Source organism: Hydra viridissima, unplaced genomic scaffold, assembly GCF_058129835.1.
Source record: "Hydra viridissima isolate aposymbiotic clone 2 unplaced genomic scaffold, HvirCarnegie_v1 scaffold_5, whole genome shotgun sequence".
Classification (NCBI taxonomy): Eukaryota; Metazoa; Cnidaria; class Hydrozoa; order Anthoathecata; family Hydridae; genus Hydra; species Hydra viridissima.
In genome coordinates this window covers 13,836,825-13,861,810 of record NW_028324304.1, presented here as the reverse complement: position 1 = coordinate 13,861,810, position 24,986 = coordinate 13,836,825, and the positions used below count along the sequence as shown (strand labels likewise).

At 28.8% G+C, this 24,986-nt stretch overlaps 3 protein-coding genes across 9 annotated transcripts in view; 2 read left to right on the top strand and 1 right to left on the bottom strand.

The window, feature by feature from the left end:
- The first annotated feature begins 1,438 nt into the window (after positions 1-1,438).
- On the top strand, positions 1,439-9,573 carry LOC149888823 (uncharacterized). 3 transcript variants are annotated; one of them, XR_016452712.1, is made up of 8 exons: positions 1,439-1,574; positions 1,684-1,756; positions 3,242-3,350; positions 3,488-3,590; positions 5,490-7,360; positions 7,488-7,574; positions 8,705-8,774; positions 8,981-9,573. XR_016452712.1 is itself a non-coding variant. In XM_090088171.1 (8 exons), exons 1-8 carry the CDS (start codon positions 1,479-1,481, stop codon positions 9,304-9,306), a joined length of 948 nt encoding a protein of 315 aa, XP_089944297.1. In that variant the 5' UTR covers positions 1,439-1,478; the 3' UTR covers positions 9,307-9,573. The 3 variants fall into 3 exon arrangements, 2 of the variants coding, with proteins under 2 accessions (XP_089944297.1, XP_089944299.1); XM_090088171.1 differs by having other exon boundaries at positions 7,277-7,360; XM_090088173.1 differs by lacking the exon at positions 5,490-7,360.
- A 2,591-nt stretch (positions 9,574-12,164) lies between these two features.
- LOC149888822 (uncharacterized) lies at positions 12,165-13,007 on the bottom strand. The gene is made up of 2 exons (XM_090088607.1): positions 12,849-13,007; positions 12,165-12,568 (listed from the first exon to the last, which is right to left on the bottom strand). Exons 1-2 carry the CDS (start codon positions 13,001-13,003, stop codon positions 12,349-12,351), a joined length of 375 nt encoding a protein of 124 aa, XP_089944733.1. The 5' UTR covers positions 13,004-13,007; the 3' UTR covers positions 12,165-12,348.
- Positions 13,008-20,117: 7,110 nt separating this feature from the next.
- Positions 20,118-24,986, top strand: part of LOC145189216 (E3 ubiquitin-protein ligase UBR5-like) — a 35,878-nt gene continuing 31,009 nt past the window's right edge. For 3 of the 5 annotated variants that reach the window (XM_090087420.1, XM_090087423.1, XM_090087418.1), the window contains exons 1-5: positions 20,118-20,218; positions 20,334-20,375; positions 20,907-20,988; positions 21,108-21,181; positions 23,051-23,121. In XM_090087420.1, coding sequence (XP_089943546.1) covers positions 20,157-20,218; positions 20,334-20,375; positions 20,907-20,988; positions 21,108-21,181; positions 23,051-23,121 — 331 coding nt within the window. In that variant the 5' untranslated portion in view covers positions 20,118-20,156. The remainder of the gene's footprint in view (positions 20,219-20,333; positions 20,376-20,906; positions 20,989-21,107; positions 21,182-23,050; positions 23,122-24,986) is intronic. The other 2 variants (XM_090087421.1, XM_090087419.1) reach the window with 1 other exon arrangement.

The window sequence follows — 24,986 nt, the reverse complement described above, 5'->3', positions numbered from 1 at the left end:
TTGAACCGTTTGTTTTTTTTTTTTTACATTGAAAGAAATGATCATTGTAGAATTTGAATGTTAGTATTTGTACGGTCTAGAGCAACTCGTACTTTCTCTGATAATATATCGTTGGTTTGGAGGAAGTTTCTTTGAAAATGCTTCACAGAAAAACTCAACTAGTGATTCATCAATGGAGGAAGTTCCTGTGCTGTCTGCAATACCGTGGCTTCAGATCGGCAATTTGAAATTCTGTGGAAGCGTTCAAAAACTAATTTTCTTCCACAGGAAGAAATTATTGCTGTGCCTGCTGCCTTTTTAATCTTGAGTTGGGATTGCAACATTTACGTTGTTGACAACGCTGACATTCTACATACTTTTTTTCTCGTAAAGCTAATTTTTAATCAATTAGATCCAAACATCCAGTGCGAGCCTTCTGTTGTAATTTCAAGAAATGCCTATCTTCCTCTTTTCGTATTAACTGACCTGCATCTGCATGACTAATGTTAAACCATCTTTTTCAGATATTGTTTCTGATTAGGTTAGTACGTCTTGTTGTTTGTAGCTTTGTGTTTGCTAACTTAACTTATTCCCCTTTAAAAACGACATGGTAATTATCCCCCATTGAAAATAACATGACAGTTGAAAACATGGAAATTATGCCAGAAATATTGAATAATGGAATGAAATAAATGCTTTTGTTTTGTATTTAGGAAAAATATCAAAATCCAATTAGCTAGATAGAAAAAACAGCTTTTTGTGTCTTCTTGTTTTACTATCGCAAGATAATCCATTTTTAATTAAGCTGGTCTTTGGAGTTTCGAACGTAATTAAAAATACTCGAATAAATGAATTTTACGTAAAAAAAACCAATACTACAGAGTATTTCTTGTTGCAGTTGTAGAAAATAGGCTTACTTTCGTGCTCACAATATTTGCGTACTTATAACTTTTAAAACACTGGAAAAAAAACAATGTAGGGATCAATGGTCGTAACTTTGTAAAATATCAGTGCACGTGCTACTCAGGAGTGCAGCAATTTGTTTACCAAATATTTCCTTAATCTAAAAAGAAATGAAGAGCAATAAATAAGAAACAAAAAATGAGAAAGTTAGTAAATAAAGTGATAAATTTTAGGATCCCTGATTTTTTTAAAAATTTATTTTTGAGATATATATCAAGTGATCAAAAAAGTTTTTTTAGTTGAGTACACCCTCGTCCACAGGGCTTCACTCTAAAAAAATTTTTAAAAAATCAGGTTCCTTAAGAAATATCACTTTTTTTATTGTTAACTTTTACATTTTTTGTTATATATATATATATATATATATATATATATATATATATATATATATATATATATATATATATATATATATATATATATATATATATATATATATATATATATATATATATATATATATATATATATATATATATATATATATATATATATATATATATATATAGTAACAGTTTAAATGGGTTTTAGTTTTAATGGGTTTAAAAAGATATTCATATATCAAAGTTAAGGAAGGCAGAGAAGTTGTTTTTCTGGAAAATATTGGATACCCCTCTGGCTCTTTCAAAGATGTAATGCGTTTTTACATTTTTCTTCCAAAACATCATAACTATTATTTGGATATTTTTATCTATAGTTTTTTTTAATTAATTTTTTTTAAAGTTTTTAATTACTTTTTAGAAAGTACGCTCTTATTGTAATGGCTTTTTGAACTCGCATGGTGGTGTTCTATACTTTGGCTGCAGCTCCAAAGGCATATCATTTTTGTAATTTAATTACATAATGTACTAGATGGCATATTGCTTCTTTCTAAAACTAGATCTCAAGAAATTTTCTATCTTGTCAAGCAAAGAAAATTTATTAACACACTAATAAAAAGAATTGCCTAAATAATCAAGCATGAAAAAAATGGAGAAAATAAGAAGTACCTGGAAATTTTGAAAACATGTCCAGTGTAAAATCAATAGTTAACCAGACTGTTGTTAATGAAGAATTAATTTTTGAGATTATCAAAAAACTTAACTTTCTTTCAAAGTTTGTTCAAAATTTCTTGGTTTGTTATTCTACTATTCTGTACTTCTTCTTGCCATTACTAATCACATCATCCTCTTATCTTCTCTCCATTGTACAGTTCTTTATATATTTAGTCATACAAAAAGCAAGATTCCAGATATTTGCTGCCATCATTTTGGCAAAATCAGTTCATTTATTTTGGATTGCAACTTGGTCTTCAGGAAGAGCTCTTTATAAAATAATGGAGCCTTTTATGAATCTCATTGCTTATTACTAATATGATACCAATTACTCTATAGGCACCTATGGATCAATTGGTATCATAACAGTAATAAGCATTGAGAGATGTATAGGTATATAAAACACTTTCCACAGTTGTTGGGAAATGTTCTGGAAAACACTGCAAAGGTTAACTTTTTTTAGTATAGCAGAATTTTCGTCTATTATTGAGTAGAGCATATATTTCATGATATTCTCTAATGATCCAAAGATAAGGTTGCATTTAAATAGAACTGTTGGTCATTCTTTTTTAATAATTTCATAATTGAGAAAATTTCATGTATTGTATGCTCCTTTCTTCATAAGATTTTAAGTTGTGCTGCAGATTTATCACTAATAAATGGTAAATCTGCAGAACTACTTAAAATATATCACTTCACTAAATATACCCATATGTTAACATTCACCAGGTCATATTTGTTTAAAAGCACCTTATAAAGTTGTTTTACTTTACATTATTTGGGGCTATTCTAATCTTTTTTGCATAATCTTTACATCTTATGATATTTTTGTCATGGTCTACTTTTCTTTTCTTTCTTTCTTTCTTTTTTTCTTTTTTTTTTTTTAAACTTCAACTCAGCATATCATTCTCTTTATTGTGTAGATAATTGAAACTGTGGTTAATATTTTCTAAAAAAACTCTTTTACAACTGCACTTTACACTATATGGTAACATCAGTACCATCTAGTGTGTTGTCATCATATGGCAGCGTTCATTGTCACCATATTGTTGAGTTAATTTAAATTGTTTTCAGATGTTAGTAATGAGAGTCTTTTCTCTTTAATACTTTGATCCAAACTGTATTTCTAGAGAATTCTTAGCATGTTCTTTAATAAATTTGATCAATACCTTTGAAGCGTTATAAGAATTTTTTATCTTAATTACCCTGTATTGATTGGCATTCCAATATATGATCATACTAATAATTTATTTATAAATGTTTAGGTTGTATATATGGTGAATATATAAGCCGAAAATCTGAAGATGATTATAGACTTGCTTTTGATAGTGTTTTAAGAAGTTTTGTTCCTTTTGTATCAGTTGAAAAGTATAGGTAAAATCTAGATTCTTTATATGGTAATCATTTATTTCTTAATATGGAGTTGCATTAAAAAAAAAAAATACAACTTCATTTAAAGGATGGTTTGATAGTTCCAATATTTTCAAATATTTTTTGCTTTATTGTTTTAGATTATCCTTTCTTTTTATTGACGATGAAAAAGATTTGGGAATTATTGAAATAAAAGTATCTATTGGGGATCTTGGTGAAATTTATGAAGATGGACTTTTTAATGTATGTCAATTGCATATTTTAATATAGTTTTTGACAATGAAAATAATAACTGGTCATTATGAAACAAGGAAGGAAAAAAAAAGGCGATTCCCAATCTTATTGTATACTTACATTTACAATAACATAATAAAAAAAAGTAGATGAATGTTAGTGTCTGTAAACAACTGTTATGATTTGTGTCATTATTAGTCCTTCAAAATTAAAAAACTAAATTATGGGATTTGATATGAGTATTTTTTTTGTTCATAAATTCAATAACAGATTTTAGAGATTGCATCAAAGTCATCTAGAAGTTTTAATTCTTTTAACAAATATCTGAATATCTACTTTCTTTTTGGATGTTTTCACAAGATATTTCATCAGTATGATGTTCTGACTCACAATGTCTGCTTTTTTCAAGATTGGTGTGCCCAGAACATCCTGGGCTTCATTGCTTTTAATGAATGGCCTCTCTCAAGACAGGACCTCAAACAGATGTATTATTTGGTATGGAGTGTTCTTGAGGCAAAACCTGTAAAAACCACACAAAAACATTAGTTTATTGAAGAACTTGTGTGCCACTGTGGACTCATCCACCGCACATCTAGTTATATGCCATAATATTTATTGTTATACATTTAAAAAACATTGTTACTTTCAAAAAATTGAAAGTTTGAAAAGTCTAGAATTTTTCAAAACTCTTTTTGAGTATAGGTAATTTTGATGCACCCTATAAATTGTCTTCAAATTACTTTGATTTTCCAGATTTCCAGAATTCTTTATGTAATTCTTTGTTTTTTAAAATACATCAAAGAAGCTCCTAATATATTCTAAAGTTGATCTGTTTTGTTTAATCTTGTTGTTTCCTAATTTATATTGTGCCTAATGTAAATGTTGCCTGATATAAATTTACTTTTACTTTTGTCTTCAGATTTTTTATTACAGTATGTTACTTTTACAATATATTATTCACTGATAAAATTTAATCAGGTTGTAAGTTATGATGCATTTTTTGCTATAATTATCATATTGTGACACTAGTATTATTTTGAAAGAGTTGCGTTGTGTATGCTGTAGTTGTCGAGCAACACCATTTGCCAAATAAGTTAAATATCTTTTGTAGTATGTTACTTAACAGAATAAGAGCCTTTAAAACTATAATTTTGATAGTTCTATAATTTTAGAAAAACTCTAGAAGAGTTTAAATTGGATTTAAAAAGCCACATAAAATAATGCACTTGAATATTTAATCTTAAAGTTTACAAAACAAATTTTGTTGATTATTAAATTAAAAGAATTCTCTTAAGTTACTAAAATTTTATATATACTATACTGATAAAAGCATAAAGAAATGGAAGTACGATTGTGTTTTTTCATATATATTGACTTTTTCCATATACCATAAATTGGGGTGTCTTAGGCCTTATTGATGACTTTGGCCCAAAGAGGATATTTTTCTTCAAACTGAATGTTCCATAAAGTTTAGTTTGTAGTTTCATGTTTTGTGGCAAACTTGTTGAAATTCCTTAAATAGTTGTTTAAAGATTTTAACATTTTATGAGTTGCTACAATGTTCTGGTAAAACACTTTATCAAAAGGACAAAAATCAGATTTTTTGAAGTTGAGCAGACTTTACATTGACAGCAATCTCTTTTGAAGGTAATTTAGTGAAATATGCACTATTTTAATCTTTAATTTAATGTTTGCGTCCTAAAGCCTCATTAAATTTAGCATGTCTTTGATCGACTAACTGGAGTGATTTTGGCACAGGCTTAAGTCTATATTATCTATTGATTTCCAGTACCTGAGTACTAATATTAAAATGTTAAATAATGTAGGATAAATGCTTTTTAATGTTAAAACAATAAAAATCAGATAAACACTTATTTTAACAATGAATGTCCTGTTTTTTATTTTCAGGAAACTTAAGTTCAACATACATTGAAATTATAAGCCAACACATGGAAGCAGAAAGTATGCTACTTATTCTTCAGAAAAGTTACAAAAGGCTCTACAATACCTAAAAAGTGGTTCATTAACCCATAGACAAGTTGCAGTTTTATACAATATACCCAGATTAACATTACAGAATAAACGTAAATGGACACATTCTTGTAAATATGATGATCAGCCCATATTCACAGCCACAGAAGATATATTTAAGTCATTTGCTTTCTAATCTTCTGAATTTGTCTTTGCTGAGAATGCTTTTGATTTGAGGTACATTGTGAAAGGGTATTCTAAAAAAAGGAGCTTCATGATATCACAGTTCAAAAATAATATTAGATAATGACTGGGTTAGATCTTTCCTGAAAAGACACAAAGGTCTCACTGTTAGGTTTTCAAGTTACATTAAGTGTAAAAGAGCAGAAGTAGAGCCAAATGTGATTGAGGAGTACTTCATTAATTAGTAAAGGAGTTCAAAAATATACCACCTGAGAATATCTGGGAGTAATTTTTAATAAACTTTTCAAAAATTAATTTCAAAATAAATCTTAATGATGAGCAAGGTAAGAAAATGTTATAACAAAATGTGGATGTAAATATCCTGAACATTTCATAAATTCAACAAAAGCCTCAGTGTCTGTAAAGTTTTGTGGTTATGCTAAGTGAGAGTTGTTACCAACATGTGGTTTACACCACCGTATGTGATTGAGTTGTTACCACCGTATGTGATTGACAAAGTAGAATCATCATGGAATACATGCATGGAATATGAGCCACAAGAAGCACCTTACAACAGATCTAAAAGCAGTTAGTTGGACTCTACTTGCTTTGAAGACTAGTTCTTTTCTTAGCTTCTACCAAGACTCAAGAAGGTTTAAAACATCTATTATTAGCAACTTATCATCACACTTGAATATTGCAGCAAACTCCATGCTTCTCAGCCAGTTGTTAGATGCTGACTACTTGAGGCCAATAAAGATCAACTGCCACAAATTATTGTATGAATGGAAGGAGAAGGGAAAAGGCAGGTAGCCCTTTCTCTTCCTAAAAATGAGTTTCCTATGCTTCTAAATTGCTTAATGAGCAGTTTAAATGAATATGGAAGTGAAAGTCTTGACTCTGATTTTTGAAAAACAGGAATCTTTTCCTTAGACAAATCTCAAATACTATCTTGATTGTCATATTGTTATGAAGACAGGTTCCAATTCTTGTTTAACCAGTTATTTTTACATCATCTAAGCAAAACAAGATATGATGACTCAGGCATTTTTGATTTTGATCAAATTGATGTAGATTTTTTACTGTTCCAGGCAAGATTTTGTGCACAGGTAATATATCCTTGAACATTATCGCTGGATAAGTAACATCAGTATTATATTTTGTTAAGCAATATAAAAACGAATATCTTATAGCTATTTTTTTCTTTTTTGAACTTTTGTTTACTTAGCATTTGTATTTTGCTGATTTTATAGATCAAAGTCATCTCATGGCTTTATTTTTTGTTTTAAGCTGATAAAAATGCTGGAGTAAAGTCACCCAAGCAACTATAGTGACTTTGGCCCAATAATTAAACTTAAAAATTTTTAACTTAAGTGCAGAATTATCAAATATATGATTGATAGTGGTAATTATCACTATTAAGCTTATCAGAAAAGAATCGGTTCATGAAATAGCTTTTTTTCTCTTAATTCATTCAACATTAAGTTTATGGATATGGGCCAAAGTAATACTGTTTTATGGTATATTGAAATTTTTGTTAGGTATTTATCATTGATTGTGGGAACTTGGTTGGTCCATTATATCCACAAGAACTGAAAGAGTTGATTCTTCTAAAATATAAAGAAGTAACTTTAAAGATTTTTTTTTTTTCAAACATTTTAAGGGTTTTTTGACCACCTGAATATGTAATAAATTGTTGTCTTTTATAATTGATATATTTTTTTTGTAATCTTAAAGATCTTTTTAATTTAGTCTGTAGAAGGTGCTGAAGAAGCAAAAAAATTTTTCACTCCCAACATAACTCAAGCAAGAGAACAAGCAAAGCTAACTGCCCAAAAAGTTTGAATTTAAGATTACTTTATATTATAATATTTGTAATATGAGTTGAAGTTTGAATTTAAGATTACTTTATATTATAATATTTGTAATATGAGTTGAAGTTTGAATTTAAGATTACTTTATATTATAATATTTGTAATATGAGTTGAAGTTTGATAGCTTATTTGAAAGTTGTTTAAGGGGTTTCAAAAGGAAGAATGAAGAAGAAAAAAAAAACTATTTTTTAACGTGTTATCTCCCATAATCTATTTTATTAAAGTATCTATATTTGTATAATGTGTATTTTTTGTTTGTTTTTATGGCTGTCATCACAAAATTGATATATTATTCTGATTCCTCACACAAAAAGCTATTAAATATCACGTCTCAGGTTTTTAAGGCATAAATACATGTGTGTCCCCATACATACATACATACATGTATGTATGTATGTATGTATGTATGTATGTATGTATGTATGTATGTATGTATGTATGTATGTATGTATGTATGTATGTATGTATGTATGTATGTATGTATGTATGTATGTATGTATGGGGACACACGCGCGCGAGTTAGAACAGAATTTAATTGTACAGAGTCATTTTTGATTAAACTGAGTACTTTAGAAAACGGTTTTTTTCTGGAAATTTTTTATATGAAGAAACATTTTTAAAAAAAAATATTATTACCTAATGATTAAATAAAAAAAGATCAAAAAATAGTTGCACAGAAAATTATTGTATAAAAAAATGTCATTTACATTCTTAGTTATGTAGACTTATTTTGTAAAATAGTTAACAAACAAAGTTCTTACCTATCTTTCACAATATATTTTAATATTTAGTTGCCCCTCCTTTTGCTAGTTTTTTCTAGGCTACTAACTTTTTTGCTAGTAACTTCTGCTAGGCGTTTTTCTTTTTTTTTTTTTCGGTAAATACCTATACATTCTTTGTTGTAAATGATTGATACCTACCAATTCAACAGTAATTCTTCACTAATAGACAAATAAAATTCAGCGGAAAAGAAAAGGAGAGAGAGTCTATATTACCTGTATATCTTTTATCGCTTTAGTAAATGATAGAAGTGGATGATTTGTTCAATTGATTAATTCATTTGTTTTGTACCGTATGCTATCCATTTTATTTTAGAGAAAACTCGCTCCGATCGCTGAGGAAATTGAAGAAAAGATTCCATCCAGCAAAGTTATAAAAATAAAACGTAGATAAGACTTAGTTTTATATGGTTTAAAAATCGTTTAAGTTGTTTGTGTAGATGTAATCAATCATGTTTCCCATCTTATAATTTTTATACCTGACTTTTTTTTACGCATTTAGCTTAATGAACTTGAAGCGTAATGCCATTATGTAAAGTTTTAAAAGTAGTATTTCAGATTTTTTTCTTTTTTTAAATTTTTTTCTTTTTAGGAAGTATCCAATCCAGTAAACCAATTTTGGATATCGATAATCTTAAAAAGGTTGAAAGTTCTCAATCAAATAACGTAGTTAAAACGATCGAAAATGTCCAATCATGTGAAGCATATAAAACACAAAGCTTGAACGCTGTTAATTCAGAGAAAGCAAAGTTAATTACTATAAAATCGCCTGAAAAACTTTCAGTCAATGACTTTAAATTACAATCTATTCCATCGATAAAAACATCTGTTTCACAACTAACCAAGCCAATATCACGTTTTGAACATTCTCAGTTTGCTACTAGAAAACAAATTTCTTATTCAGAGGATTTCTTTTAACTAGAACATTTTACATGGATGATTTACAAATCGTTTCGTAAACCATCTTGAAAAAGGTTTTATGTCAGACGTTTTGTAAATATTGATAAAAATTGTTGTGTTTCATTTTATGGAAAGGTTAGACTTTGCAACCTGGTTTGAGCTTGTTTAAAAAAGTTATATTCAAGTTTTTTTAAGTTTCACAGATATTGTGTTTTTTAAAATTCTTTTGTAAACGTTTTAATATTCTTTTTGTAAACGTTTTTCTTAAACTTACATAAGCATGAATATTTTAGTATACACTTGGACAAATTAGGGATTGCAGGCTATTAAAAACTTACACTTAACTCCAACCATTAATAGTCAATACAGCTATCTCCAACCTCCATAATATTGAATGTTATAAAGGTTGGAGATAATTGGTAAATAACTTAATAAAATACCGCAATAATAGTAAACACGAAAGATCAGTTCTTTAACAAGCATATGTCAACTTTGTAAATAATAAGTGTTCTTGATCCAACAAAAACATGTCTGATTTTTCATTGAAAATTGTTAAATTTTAATTGCTGACATACTTGAAAAAGTATAACAGCGCACTGTGGAAAATGGTAGAACAACAGCATACCATAAATGTTTTTTAATAAGGTCGCTACTGACATTACGTTTCAATTTTGTTTAGTAGTCAATCATTACTATAATGCAGGAATTTCACATAGCTTTATGTAAAAACGAAGTTTTTGAAGCTGTACTATTTATTATTTTTGTGGATGTTCAATTCAAACCTGTTCGCTTCATCACTTTAAAAGTTAATTTTCTATAAGACTTTCTAGAAATAATTATACAATATTATACATTTTTGAAAAGCTCATCTTATGGAGGTTTTAAGAAAATTATATATTTTTAATTATATGGTTCAGTTTAGGAGTAAATAATTGATCAACAAAATAAATGAAAAAAAAAAAATTCTTCAAGTTCACTAAGACTTTTGGCAGTTACCCACGCTTCCCCACGCTTTGCATTTAATGTAGTATTGTAGCCTAGGTGTTTATCAAAAACATGTATAAGAATGAGTTGTAGAATGACGTGCGGCTTCCGAAAATATCGGAAAAAAAGTGATAAAAGTAAAAAAAAACAAACTGAAAACCGCTGTTTATCGTGGTTTCAAATTTTGTTCATTTATAACAGTTTGATGTTTATGTTTTTTAATTTATCATCAATATTTCATTGATACCATAGCATTCTTGTATTTTTGCACTCATTTTGTGGTGAATGTTCACTGCCAATATATGAATCGATGTATACAAAAAGGTTTTAAGTCATAAAAACTATTTTTTCGGGGAACGAAAAAACTTATTAAATCCAAAGTTATTACTTTAATAAATTCAAAAAAAATCTGGGTGCTTTTTGACATCTTTAAATATTAGATTTGTTAAAATATATATCAAAATTTGTGATATATATATGTGTTATATATAGTTAAAGTTGTCTGACTTAGAACCTTTTTGTTTACACGTGTTAAAGATAATAACAAAATGCTTTTCTTTTATATATTTATTCATTTTTTGAACAAAAAACTATTAAAAACTATTAAAAATCACAAAGCCTTTGTCAGACAACTCACTGGATATCGTGTTCCTCTTCCCCGTCATTCGCCTCGACGGTTGTTGGCCAGCTCATGAGTTCATCATAAAAACCACTGAACTCATACGGAACATATTGCGTTAGTTTCCTTATATCCTGCAGTTTCACTCTTTTTATCGGAACATAACCCAATGGGTAGCACACATTTTGCGGAAACTCGACGATGCGATTGACGACTTGAGACATCTTGTAATTTTGGACCATCAACCCATCAATGAGTGGCCTACAGACAATTACACCTGCAGAAGTCCCGTAAGTGAAGTGCATTAGAGAACTTATTCCAAAACTTACTTTATCCTTTGCAGGAACTTTCTTTCCCCGTGTTTCTTCCGAAATGCAAGATTTTTTGTAGAATGTTGGCCACCACTTTTGAAAATCTAAAATATCTTCTGTTGCGACTTCTTCAACAGTAAACTTACCAGTAGTATTAGAAGTAATGATAAGTTCAGTTATCTGGTGAACTGTGTACACCCTGTCATACCTTTTCAATTTTCTCTTTATTACCGAGAAGTCCCGGTCACATGGTAGGTACGAGTGGCCTCTTATTGGGTAGTACTGCTCAATTCGATCAAATCGGCCAGTATCTGTGAGAGCCAAAAAGACTCTGCTTAGTGCATGGTTTTTATTTTGGCCTCCACAGTTATCTGAGTAGACATGGACTTCAGTAAACTGTGGAGGAGCAGACATTAGGTAATTGTAAACAAAAGAGCACACCTCATCAGGGCTTTTTCTGGCTGTGCCTTCATGGTACACATAAGCATGACCTTTATTGCATTTTACATCGTGAATAGAGAAGAGGTTAACAGATAGCTGTCTGTGGTAAAAGGTTTCCTGGACTGGTATCATCGGTAAAGGGATATTCTACATGTAGTCAAATGCGATCGCTAAGAAATGCGGTTCATTTTGTTTTGTTTCCGGATTGCTTTCATTTTGGAGTTTGTTGTAAAACTTTTTCGATCGACGTTTGTACAGCATCAGTTCAGCAGCAGCATTTCTCTTTGCTGCATCACTGAGATGAGGGCTTTGTAATTTTAAATTAAGCTCCTCACAGGTGCATCAAGAGTCTATCTAGGGACGGCCAAATCTTAACGTAAAGTTGTCCTTAAAGTAGCCTAGAAAAAATTTGTAGCTACATTTTGCTTTAGGATGTTTTTCTTTAAACATTGAGTACAAAATTTTGGCATTTAGTCTAACATCTAGATAATTGATAGTTTTACCAGCATATTTGCCCTGTTTCACCGGATAACTTTCGATATGTCCTTTTATCAGAAGTCTTACATTGCCCCTAATTGCATTCGTTCCTAATTTTTTCCCTCGAAGGTCCTTTAGTGATTTTCCTAATACCAACAAGGAGCGCAATCGTCGAATACGACTAATTTTAATACCATAAAGGCTTTTAAAGGCATCCACACATACCTTTTATATGGCATCCTCCACCAAAACCTCGTATGTAAATGAAAGCTCATGAGCAACTCTTCCTTCAGCACCTTCCTTTCTGGGTCGATGAGTTTTCACCTTCATGCTTGTAATCAACGATTGTAGAAACACATCTTGCTCGTTCTTTGTCTCTAACGATCTCATGCGTGCGAAGATCTCGTTGCTCTGGTTTTTTAGACGTTCCGTACATTTCTTGGAGCATCTGAAAGCAAAATATCTCATTAGATTATGTTGATGTAAATATTCGAGGTAGGCCTAAATGTCATAGCCAAACTCTAAAAAATGATGTTTGAGTAAATCGGCTATAACATTTGGCTACTGTTTAAGGTCAATTCACTAGCCTAAATGGAACGATTTGGAAAGTGTTGCATTAGTTTTGTCTGAGGCGTTTTTATGAAAAAATGTTGCATGATATGCTATGATAGGCCTAAACAAATTGTTAAAAGGCTAATTGGGTATCGAAATTGCAATACAAATCTCACCTGCAATCAGTTCCAACAGTAGTAGTAGGTACAGTTCTTCCTTTGTAGTCAATGTACTCTTTACCTTTCACTCTAGCTTCTTTAACAACATTCCTTTTCCACAGAGCCTCATTTTTATTCTTTCTTCCTCTGCTAGTACTAGATTCTTCATCCATTATAAGTCTTTTTCATTAAAACAACGAGATGAATAATAATGTTAAAAGTGACAGTAAAAAAATTAATTATTGTAAAGAAGCATGTTGAAAGTGATATATATTATTTAATTATTGTATGTGGGTGTTGTTAAATGTGGTATTTGTAGTTTAATTATTGTTATTATTGTTAATTGTCAATTTATTGGTGCGTGCTCTTCATAGAGCTCCTTTTTATTATATATTCTGTTGATAGAGCAGCATAGACACTCTTGCATTCGTATTAGTTTAAATATATATTGTCTCCCCAAACGTTCAGTTTTTTTTAATCCTCGAGATTTTACAAATAAAATAAGCCCAAATAACCTCAAACTTGTAACCAAAACAAAACAAAAATTGGATTAAAAACATCTGACAGCTACCAGCAGAACACAGCTGGTTTTCTAAGTGCTGCCAACAAAAACCTTCTAAGTTACTTTCCTAGAACCTTTTAGTTTACAGACAATATTTCAGTTCTCTATTCAACGTGTACGGAGAGGTCTGACTTAGAATGTTTTACTATACAATGATGGAACTGTCTTCAAAGAACAAATTTTCATCAAAAAGTCAAATATAAAAAAAAAATGACTTAGAACGTTTTTGTATACATTGATTCATATAAAGAGTTGAAACATTTAAATCAGTATAACAAATTCACAGTGGAAGTTAAACTGACACGTTTGACTATTGAATATTACATACGTTACTTTAGTGACTTTTTAAAATGACAACTTTTAAGTGTTCGAAGTGAAAATTACTATTTTCCTATATTGATGGATGAAGGACAGTTGAGGCACTGTTAACCATTTTAAAAGAAAATTATCAAGTTTCTGAGGACAACTTGTATTTCATCATTAGTGATATTCAAAGGCACGTTATTCCGTCGTTTAATAAACGATGAACTCAGGCGTCACGGAAAGAGGAAACTTTTTTTTTTTTTTTTTTTTTTTTTTTTATCTAAGAACAGTGTTTGGTCGAATTCTGAATTTTATGTATCTTTACAGAACTCAGAAGACAAAATTACCGACTCCACGCCGTCTACTTCTTTTTAAAAAAGCGGAAGACCGTGCGTGTCTCATGGAGATTCGTCAGAATTCAGCAAAGTAAGAAAAAATATCATGTTAATCATGGAATATGGATTCGAGCACATCTTTAATACATATCTTCAGGCGTTAGGTTCAATAGGAGAAGAAGCAGAAGCAAAACTTGTAGAATCATTAAGGATTGCTGATAAAGACAAAAAAAACTTAAAATCGAGTTTTATGAAAAACTTAAGCCAGAAAAATATGCTAACGGAAGAAGAAGCACTCAGCGTGTTTATTGATATAGATTGAACAAAAGCACAATATTTGTACATGAGGAAGGTGACAAATGAATGAAATTGTTCAATATTCGCACCATATTACAAAATGCAAGAAATTGAACAGACCTGCTATTCACTATCTTCTGCAATAGAAATTACGATTCCGTGTACAGTATTGAATTCAAACATTTACTTTTATATAGTAAATGGGGCTGTGATGGTTTCTCTGGCCTAAGCCAATACAAGCAGAAACTTCCAGAACTAATTTCTGATGCAAATTTGTTTATTTGTTTTTTAGTACCTATCAAATTAATTGATAAAGTAACTGGCGCAGTTGTTTGGCAAAATACAGCACCTTCGTCGTTCGTTTTTGTTGACCTATACGCATAGAATTTTGCAAAGAGACTCCCGAGAAAACTAAACCCATTGTAAATGAAATAAAGAGCCAAATAAACTCTTTACGGCCGTCTGTAATCAATAAAATTGGTAAAAGAGTACAAGTAAACCATGAGCTTTTTCTAACAATCATAGATGGAAAACAATCATAGATGGCTCAAATATTAATGGATACACCTTCTGGGTCTACATGTACAATATGTGGCAAATGAACAATTTGACTAAAGTCGCTTTTAGGCTTGAAAATAAAAGTTCGTATCAATACGGATTGTCTACATTACATGCCAGGGATTCGTTGCATGGAAATAATATTAGATATTTCTTACAACCTTTCATTCCAAACATGGTAAGCCACAAGTAAAGCAAGAGAAAATTTTTTTTGAAACAGAAAATTTTTACTTAATGATTATGTTCATTGACTCTTTTCATTCAAAATACTCAAATCTTAACTGAAAAATTTTAAGATAGTAACCAAATAAAATTATAAGATAAAAAATAAAGGAAACTGCAAACTATTTTTCCTTGTAACAATAAAAAATCTTATCACCGGGTTAAGCTCCCGGGATTTCAGGATATCGAGATCTTGGGGTTTCCAACCCTTGGCAGCAGTGAATGCATTAAATCATTTATTTACTGTTCATCTTATTTTTAGGTCAATTTTGATTGTTTCCTTGAAATAATGAATTCTGAGCTTTTATTATTGTAATTATATTATATATACTATATTATTATTATAATTATAATAATAATGGCCACCACTGTGAGCTTTTATTGGAAGATTTTATTTTCCGACATTATTTTATGATTATCATTAAGTTTATGAAAGTGATCTGTGGAAATAGAGAAAAGAAGATATTATTATCTTCAAAACCTAGTGCTTTTTTTTTTTTTTTTTTTTTACACAAATCAAACAAATCGTAAGAAAAATTGCACAGACATTGAAAGCTTGCATGACTACCAAATAAGAAACAAGAAACAAACATATTGATTTGACACAGCAGCAATCGAAACCGAAGATTAACTGCTCAAGAACTAACAGTATTAGCTAATTCAAATAGAAGTAACCCCTTAATTATTGGGACTATTAAACTAACCAATGGTAGAAATTCCTTGGATATTGTCTGCAAGCATTGATTGGCTCTATTTATTTTGATATACTTTGATACCTTGATAGCTACAACGTCTCGATGGAAGCGCTTCCCATGGTCGTCACTAATTGCACCACAATTTGATGAAAAGAAATACAGGTGAGAATTTAGAAAATAAAATTTGAAGGACATACTTTAATCAAAATTTTTATAAACCTGGATGAGTTTTTCAAACACTTCCTTGCTGCTTTTTTTTCTCCCTAGAAACAATAAAGCAGTACACAATAGTAAACAATAGCAAACAATAGCAAACAATAGCAAACAATAGCAAACAATAGCTTTAAGGCTATTAATTCGGAAGCATCAACGAATAACCTTCACTCATCTGAATAGTTATTTATGTTAATACCGTTACAAATGGCTATGCGACATTCTTTGTCAAAGAATGAAGTATGATCTTTTTCACGGTCACTATGTAAAGATATGCGAGCATTGTTTCATTTGACCATTGAACCATTTGTTTCATTTAACCATTTATTGTCAATTCTCATAATTTATAGCAAATGTGTGACGATCAACTTCTTATTGGTCTCCTGTTTTGTAACTGAAATGCAAGTTGTAGCTTTCTAAATCACAGTTGCGGTTCTTCTTTTTTTATTTTTCGCAGCAAATATCGCAAAAATTATTTGGTTTATTCACGCAGGTCAGAGGATACAATATTGTTTAAAGATATTATTTAATTCGCCAACTCACGGATTCTTTTACACAAATTGCTAACACAACATTTGCTGATATTGTATCGTCGTAGTACCCGTGGGGTTTTTTTATTGGTCATCAGTATTGATTTTGTAATCTATACTGTAAGTTGCATCATGCATTTTGTATGGTATATAAGGGATGAGGTATTGGAATTTTTTTTCCATGAATCTTTTAATCCAGTTGTTATTTCTAAATACATAAATTACTTTAAATTCAATTTACTTCAAATGACTGACAGAAATTTTTATTTTATTCGTTATTATTCGTATTTAACGGAAAAACAAATGCTTAGTTTAAAATAAGTTCCGATAATAAGTTTAAAAATCAGAAATTAGCAACCCGAAAAAATAGATTCGACTGCTATAATGTCTACCCTGCAACAAACTCAACACAAAGGTAGGCCCTAAGATGTATTTTGTTCGCTCATGTTTCGTAGTTAATAAAATCGCACTTATTTAGGTAGAGTTTTACCGCTTAAAAAAAAGGATAACCTTGGCAGTTCTAACCACATATTGCTTTTACTGATTGGTTTAAAATAAGTTCATTCTCAGATCACTGCATCACCTAAATTAGTTTGAAACATTGATTTGCTCGTTTTTAGAAATTTCTTTTATCAGCAAAATATGTAGATAATAGGATTTTTAAGGCTTCTTTACGTAAGTTAAACTCTTACTGTAAGAAAAGTTTACTTTAGCTCGATTGCTTATTTTCTACTCATATAGAAGATTTATATAAAATATATTTTGATCAATCGAACTTCTACTCTTTTTAAATATATTTGAAAATAGTAATATATGCCATAACTAACCAAATTAGAGCCCGTGTAATGTTTAAGTGCTCAACCTTATTCCTCTCCATCCTCAAGCTTTACGCATAGAAGCATCTCAAGTGTAAAATATAGCATTAACTCATAGCGCGTGGCATAAACTCGCTATGGTTGTCAAGTCATGACTGAGATCACAAGCTTTATTAAAATCATAGTGCGTACATGCATGCGCAGTTATATGCATGTGCATTGAAAAAATACAGAATTTGTTCATCATTTTCATTTTTTTGTTTTGTTTATATATATATATATATATATATATATATATATATATATATATATATATATATATATATATATATATATATATATATATATATATATATATAAACAAAAAAAAAAAACAACTGAAAATGAGGAATTATACAAATACATTAATATTTTTTGTAAATTGTCTTGATTGTTAAATTTGTTAATTTAAGAGCTTCCATCTTAAAATACTTATTGTCTAAGAAACGTTGTGCAAAAGTGAAAGTTTTTGATAAATTTTTTGGATTGTGAATATAATAATATCTTGAAAATTAATTGTGAATATAATAATATCTTGAAAATTAATGTTATTTAATTTGGTTAGATAGGAAAATGATAAAAAAAAGTTTCAAGTATTCCATATTTTAAAATTTAATTGTATTGAGTTTATATTTGAACCAAAATCAAGTTTCACACGCTTAACCTCAGCCTAACCTCATAACTCACGCCTAACGTCATAACTCGATTGACCAAAAGTAGTCTAATCAAAGTGTTTACCCTTAAACACTAAAGCCGAAACCCCTACATACAAGTACTCAAAAAAATGTCAGAATATTTTAAACGTTCTATGAATTCTTATAGTTAAACCAACAATAATTTTATAAAGCTGACAATTCAAAAAATAAATGTATGTTGTAAATTTTGTTCCGCAACATTTTTTAAAAATGTTTTGTTTTTTGAATATATTCGTTTCAATTTTTTTTTTAAACTTTTTGAATCTTTGGATTTTACTCAACTAAAATTTTTTCCCGATTTTTCTGAATAAAATTGTTTTTAAATTCTCTTTAAGGTGACCATATACTATGATCCAGAAAACAACATGACTTTTCTCTATTGTCTACCATTTGTTTTGCAAAACGTTTTAGACTATGAAATTCAGAGATGATTGAATAATATTTAAACTAAATTTATTAAAAAAATAAATAAATACACTTTTTGTTAAATTAAATTAGGGGTTCGCTTGACAAACTAAAGGCTGAAATTATGTAGCAGAATATTAATTGAAATTGGATTATTTTCAAAATAAATTTTATATATTACAATCAAGGCTATTATAAACGGGATATAGGAACTCCTTTTTTGAAAAATTTATATGATGTTTATTCAAAACTTCAATCAAAAAGGGAAAATACTTTAGTTTGGGTATTCCGCACAGTGTTGCTAACCCCTCCCCCCTTCCCCCTCCCCCAAAAAAAACAAACAAACAAACAAAAAAACAGTGCTTCATTTCAGAAACTTGCAAAAACATCCTTCTCCTTGAAAAATTTATTAAATTATTAAATTTATTATAGATGATTAAAAAATTCAAAATACAAATTTTTTGGATGAAAAGGTAGTATACAGTCACCTTAAAAACTAGAATATCATAATATATCGCACTTCCAGTTCCAGAATGTAAAATTTCAAGTAAAGGCATTCTTTGATAATTGAACTAAAAGTTTTAATTCTCATCAAGAAAGCAAACCGGCTGAAAAGGCACTGGAAAAGCAAATTGGTTGAAAATGTGCTGGAGGAATGGAGGTAAATGTGTTCTTAGTTTTTTTTCATGTTCTTAAATTTTTTATAGTGCAAGCTAAAAATTGTAGTGCAATCTAAAACCATAAATATATTTGAGAAACTTTTTACTTCAGTCTGCATGAATAGGTTTCTAAAAGCATCAGTTAAATGAAAATTTTCTTTAACTTAAAACAAATAAACCAATTATCCTTTGTAAATTATTGTGCGGGAAGTAGAAGGGCCTGTTTCTCAAAAATTAATGACATGCTGTAATTAGATCGAATAATCCATCGATAAAAAACGATTTAACAAAATATTTTTATTATTTTATTTAACAATTGGAATATTTTTATAAAAAAATAATAAATATGCAAAATTGCCACGATTTGTGCGAATAAAGTTAAAGCTCTAGAGAGTTACTGTGGTGCAACGTGCGTCGCGACCACTAAATGGCTTGATGGCTGATATTTAACGTTAAAGAAGTTTACTCTCCGTCGTTATTTTGTTATGGACCGAATCATGGAAGACCGAATCGTGACAACAGCGGACAAAAAAAAGAAAAGAAACTAAAAACTCGATTCTCAATTACTTATTTAAAAATGCATGTAGATGTTATATCATTTTAACATCATGTAACACCTGATAAACATTGAAAAGAAATTTATTTTTAGTTTGTTATTTTCTAAATAAATGTCAAACTATATTGAGGTAAAAATTTACAGCCTTAATCTTAGCCATGGATTTTTGGTGTAATTTTTTTTTTTTTTTCAAAAGAAATGGGATTAGCAAGGCAATATTTTCTTTAGAAATTTAGTTGATGAAAATGAATGTGAAATTCATGCAAAATATGCTTAGGTGTTAGGTAGAAGAGAACTGATTATATATATATATATATATATATATATATATATATATATATATATATATATATATATATATATATATATATATATATATATATATATATATATATATATATATATTGTTACAGTTTAAAATAACAAAATTAAAGCATATATCATGTCATCAGTTGTGATCATATCTCATCCTTTGAAATCCTCCCCAGAGAAATTCTTTGAAAGGTTTTTATACTTATTTTATTTATTTACCTGCATGTAAATGTGATAATGATTAATTTATTCTTGGATTGCAACCCTAAGCACATATTTGTAGGTTGATTATGTTAGCAATTTTTAGGTTGAAAGAGCTTGTTGAGTCAAAAACAAATATTTCTAACTGGTAAGTTATCTAAAGGACAATAAATTTTTTACAATTTATATATTTTTAATGTCTTTGTGTACTCCATGAGTCCTGTCACAAAATGTAATAATTATATTAATTACCTTTTAAAAAAAATTTCTGATTTAATTCATATATAGTATATTTTAAATATATTAATTAAGAAATACTTGATAAAAACAATAAGTAAATGAAACAAGAAAATAAGTATGCTATTATATTGTTAAAAACATGTTCATGTTTTGGTTCTTGTTCTGAAGATTTAATTAAGTGGCTTGTCTTCAATCTATTTGATTACTTTTTTAAATAATTTATGTTATAGTGTGTACACACACACACATACATACACACACACACACACACACACACACACACACACACACACACACACACACACACACACACACACACACACATAATCTTTTTGTAAATTGTTCTAAAAATGTGTGTACTATCTAATTGTGATCATTACTGTAATTACATGTTAATTTTCATTAGCAGGTATTGTAATATGTTTATCTTTTTTAACAGGGCATCTAGTTTACCTGAGCTAGATGCTTCTAAGGTTGAACAATGTGTAGTAGGGCCAAACCACTTAGCATTTCTTATGCGGGTCAGTAAATTATATTTGTCTAATTATTTTAGTAATAATATTGTTTCAGTAAAAATCTTATTTCTTTATGTAAAATGCTTTTTCATTTTAAAATTCTCAATATGTAAATTTCTTTTAAGGATGGTCGTGTTTGTAGGGTTGCCTTTCATTTAGTCAGTGAATCTTCAAAATTTTACACCCAAAAGGAGCCAAGGTAAAGTATTTTATTTCAATTTAATGACAAATATTTAGAAGTTTAAATTTTATCAATAAAATTAGTAAAAATTTTCAATGATGTTTTTGCTTCACCCTAACCATATTTTAGAAATAAGATTATAACACCATAGAACATTGTGGCTAAAAGTAATAACTATGAGCCCCAAGAATCAGAATATTATGCATAAGTCTTTTAGAGGAATTTATAAAACTAAGAAATTTAATTGAGCTTTAGATTCCTTTTATTTATATATATATATATATATATATATATATATATATATATATATATAAATAAAAGGAATCTAAAGCTCAATTAAATTTCTTAGTTTTATAAATTCCTCTAAAAGACTTATGCATAATATATGCATAATATATGCATATATATATATATAAAAGGAATCTAAAGCTCAATTAAAGAAGCAAAGGACTTTCAAAAGCAGCTTTAATACCACATGATAGGAGTAACAACTCTTATATAACTCCCTATTATAAAATCTGATAATAGAAGTAATAACCCTATCAGAATAAATGTGGTCTTAAGTTTAAAAAAATGGAATTGAATGAAACTTATGACTGATAAAGGGATTTGTATCTTTAAGTTTTTTTACAAGAAAGGCTATGGCAATGCTGACAACAAATAACCTCAACTGTTGCTCTTGCTGTGAGGAGAACTTTATTAATGGCTGCTTTAATTTTAGTTTGATTATTAGAGAAAGAAAAAGATTCATCTTTAGGGAGACTTATGTCTGATAATGTCTTATGTATACAGTTTTTAATAAATAGATGCGTTACAGCATTAAATTTAGCTGTTTCATCTAGTCTTACAGTCTTATATTAGAGATATTTGTTTCCCAAACTCAGTTGCAACATACTTCTGTAAGATATTGTTTTTTTGTTTTTTCATTAGTGATTTTTTTTTTAATCAATCTATCATTTTTCATACCTTTTTAATCACTGGACCACAACTTAGCTCAGTAATATCACATTTGTTACCTCAATGTCTATGACTAGCTTCAACATCAAAAAATTGTTGTGTGCCCTGTATCTTCTTATAAAAAATGTTTTCAAACAGCAGATTTACTTTTATTTTCATAGTCCAAGTAAAGAGTTACTATATTCTCAGAAACTTTACTGTTTAAAAACTAAAAACTACTGTTTGAGATAAAAATTTAAAGAATTCAATATGATAGCTTAAATAAGATTCTAAGATAAGACATTAAGGAAGCTGTAAGCTTTTTTTATTTCCTTAAAACCTTAACAAAGTCTAATCTTGGAAATAAATGCTCAATTCTGGGATTGAGCGTTTATTCTTAAGATTAGATCTATTTACTCTTAAAATTAAATCTAATTAGGTCTACTCTTGGAAATAAACACTATTATAGAGATTGTAAAAAATGACGAAATTTTGGGATCCTGGGATTCCCCTAACAGTAAATGTGTTTGTTGGGAACTTTCAATATTTTTTTCTTAAAAAGACACTTAGTATTTGTATTAAAAAAAAAACTATTGCTTTTCAGATGGTAATTGTTATAAATGTCATAGGTAGATATATTTATGCTGACAATGTTTTAAATATTAACCAGCTTTTTCTAATTTATCTTACTTATTTAGTGTAGATAAATATGTAACATTTTTTATTAAACGTTGTTATACATAATGTTGCCTTGATGTCTTAATTTAATAATGAATTTTAATTACAACTTAAAATTCTATATTACATAAAAATAAGTTAACAATTTATAAAATACTACATGTTGTCAAAGTTTTTTGTGCATATAGTTTTATTCTGCAACAAGAAATGACTGTTGGCATGCTAGTGAGTGATCCAAAACTTCATCTTTTAATGATATATTTTTTTCTCTAGTAGTGATGAAGAAATTCCTGTTCCAATATGTATCAATAAAACTCCAGTGACTTCTTCTACTTTAAATGCAGGTAAAGGTTGGGTTGTGTAATAGCACAAGTCTCTTGATGTCATTACCATATACTGTCATTACCATATACTGCTACATGAAATCTCAGAAGAATATTTAAACACGTTTTCTTACAGTTTTTATTAACATGTTCCATTAAATTAATAAGATGTTTTCTTAAATCTTTAATATTTGAAATATCCCATATTCAGAAAAACCTTGGACAAGAATATGTCCAATAATTTGTTAATTTTGTTACTATTAAATCCAATCCCACAGTTCTTATGGTAAGCTCTAAATATTGTACCATTCTTCAAATTCTAGCCACAGTTAAGAAAAAGTTTTACCAAGTGTTATTACAATCCCAATTAAGGTATGCTGTTTAGGTACTGGAACTAATTCTTTTACAATAGCACTTGGATCCTCTTGAAGGTATCAAACTTTAGGTTTGATTATATTCTTATAAGGATCTTGATCTTGGATTTCTAGCTGACTCTACGGTTAATGGTATTTTAATACTCATATATCTTTGATCTTGGTATTCCAGCAGATTCTAGGGTTATTTTTATTCTTATACTTGTAATCTATGGTTTTGGTTTTCTAGCTTCTGTGTATTTACCATAATTGTAATATACTGAACCAAGTGTTCTTTTTTTTACCAACATCCAAAGATGTTAACTTGCTTCATTTTAATTTTAAATATAATTGAAGCTGTACATAATGCATATTGAGTCAAAAGTATGGATTACATCCATTAAGTTCTTCTCAGCTTGAGCATGTCCACACAAATGAATAATACCTGTAGCTTCAATCTAATAATATTTTGATCAAACCCTACCATTTTATTTTTAATTCATTTCACAAGTAATTACATTAATATCTTAGGATATTTCTGATACAAGTAAGATGCTTCTAAATATCTGACAGCTAATGTTATGAAAAAGTGTATAAGTTTTTTTGATATTCTTTTAACCTTTTTGCTCCGCTCAATTTTGTAGGTTTGACTACTTAGCACACATAATTATTTACCTTTAGTTATAGGTTTATTAAAAATAATATATTTTCAGTTATCTTTATGTGTTAACCTTGAAGTAAAGTTTTTCTAAAAGGTAAATGAGTATACTTACATAATTCATAGAGGTTTGCACCATACTGGATATAACTTTTATAGAGCATTCATCTAAAAAACAAACAAAAAAAGGAAAAATTAGATTATTGCACTTTTTTTCAATAAACTGACATGTATGAAAAAATAAACAGGTGGAAACATATATGTATGCTATGAAATAAATATTTTTAGCATCCCATAAGTATATTTAAACAGAATAATTAAAATATACACAAGCACCAATTTTATTTTTCTCAAATTTTGAAAATCTGAGACTCATAGTTTTGGCAAAAATATACATGAATTTCAAACAAACAAACAAAATATCTTTGTTGACAAAAAGTACATGAAAACACATATCTATATAGTTCTAAAACATATTGATATCAAGTTTTTTCACTTAAGGAACTATCTCTTGATGTTATATCACGCTGTGTGTGATATATTTCAAAACATGGTGTGACACATAGTTCAACAGCGCACATTCGACATTCTTACGTTGTCTCTTTTCATTTGCCATTGTTCAAACAACAGACACATTTACTACGCTTTCAACCCAGTGATTGACTTTTTTGGGTAATAAAATGTCTTTCAACAAGTTGTAAAGGATTGTTTAGGCCATTTACTGGTTCTCCACGTCCTGACTGAATTGGTGCTTGTTTATTTAGATGGTACATAATTTTTGTTTTTACTAGAGATTCTCTAAACTTTAGATGACTGGTGTTGCTTCCATTTAATTTTTTCCAAACAACAAATGAGTTGTAAATGCAAAAATCAAT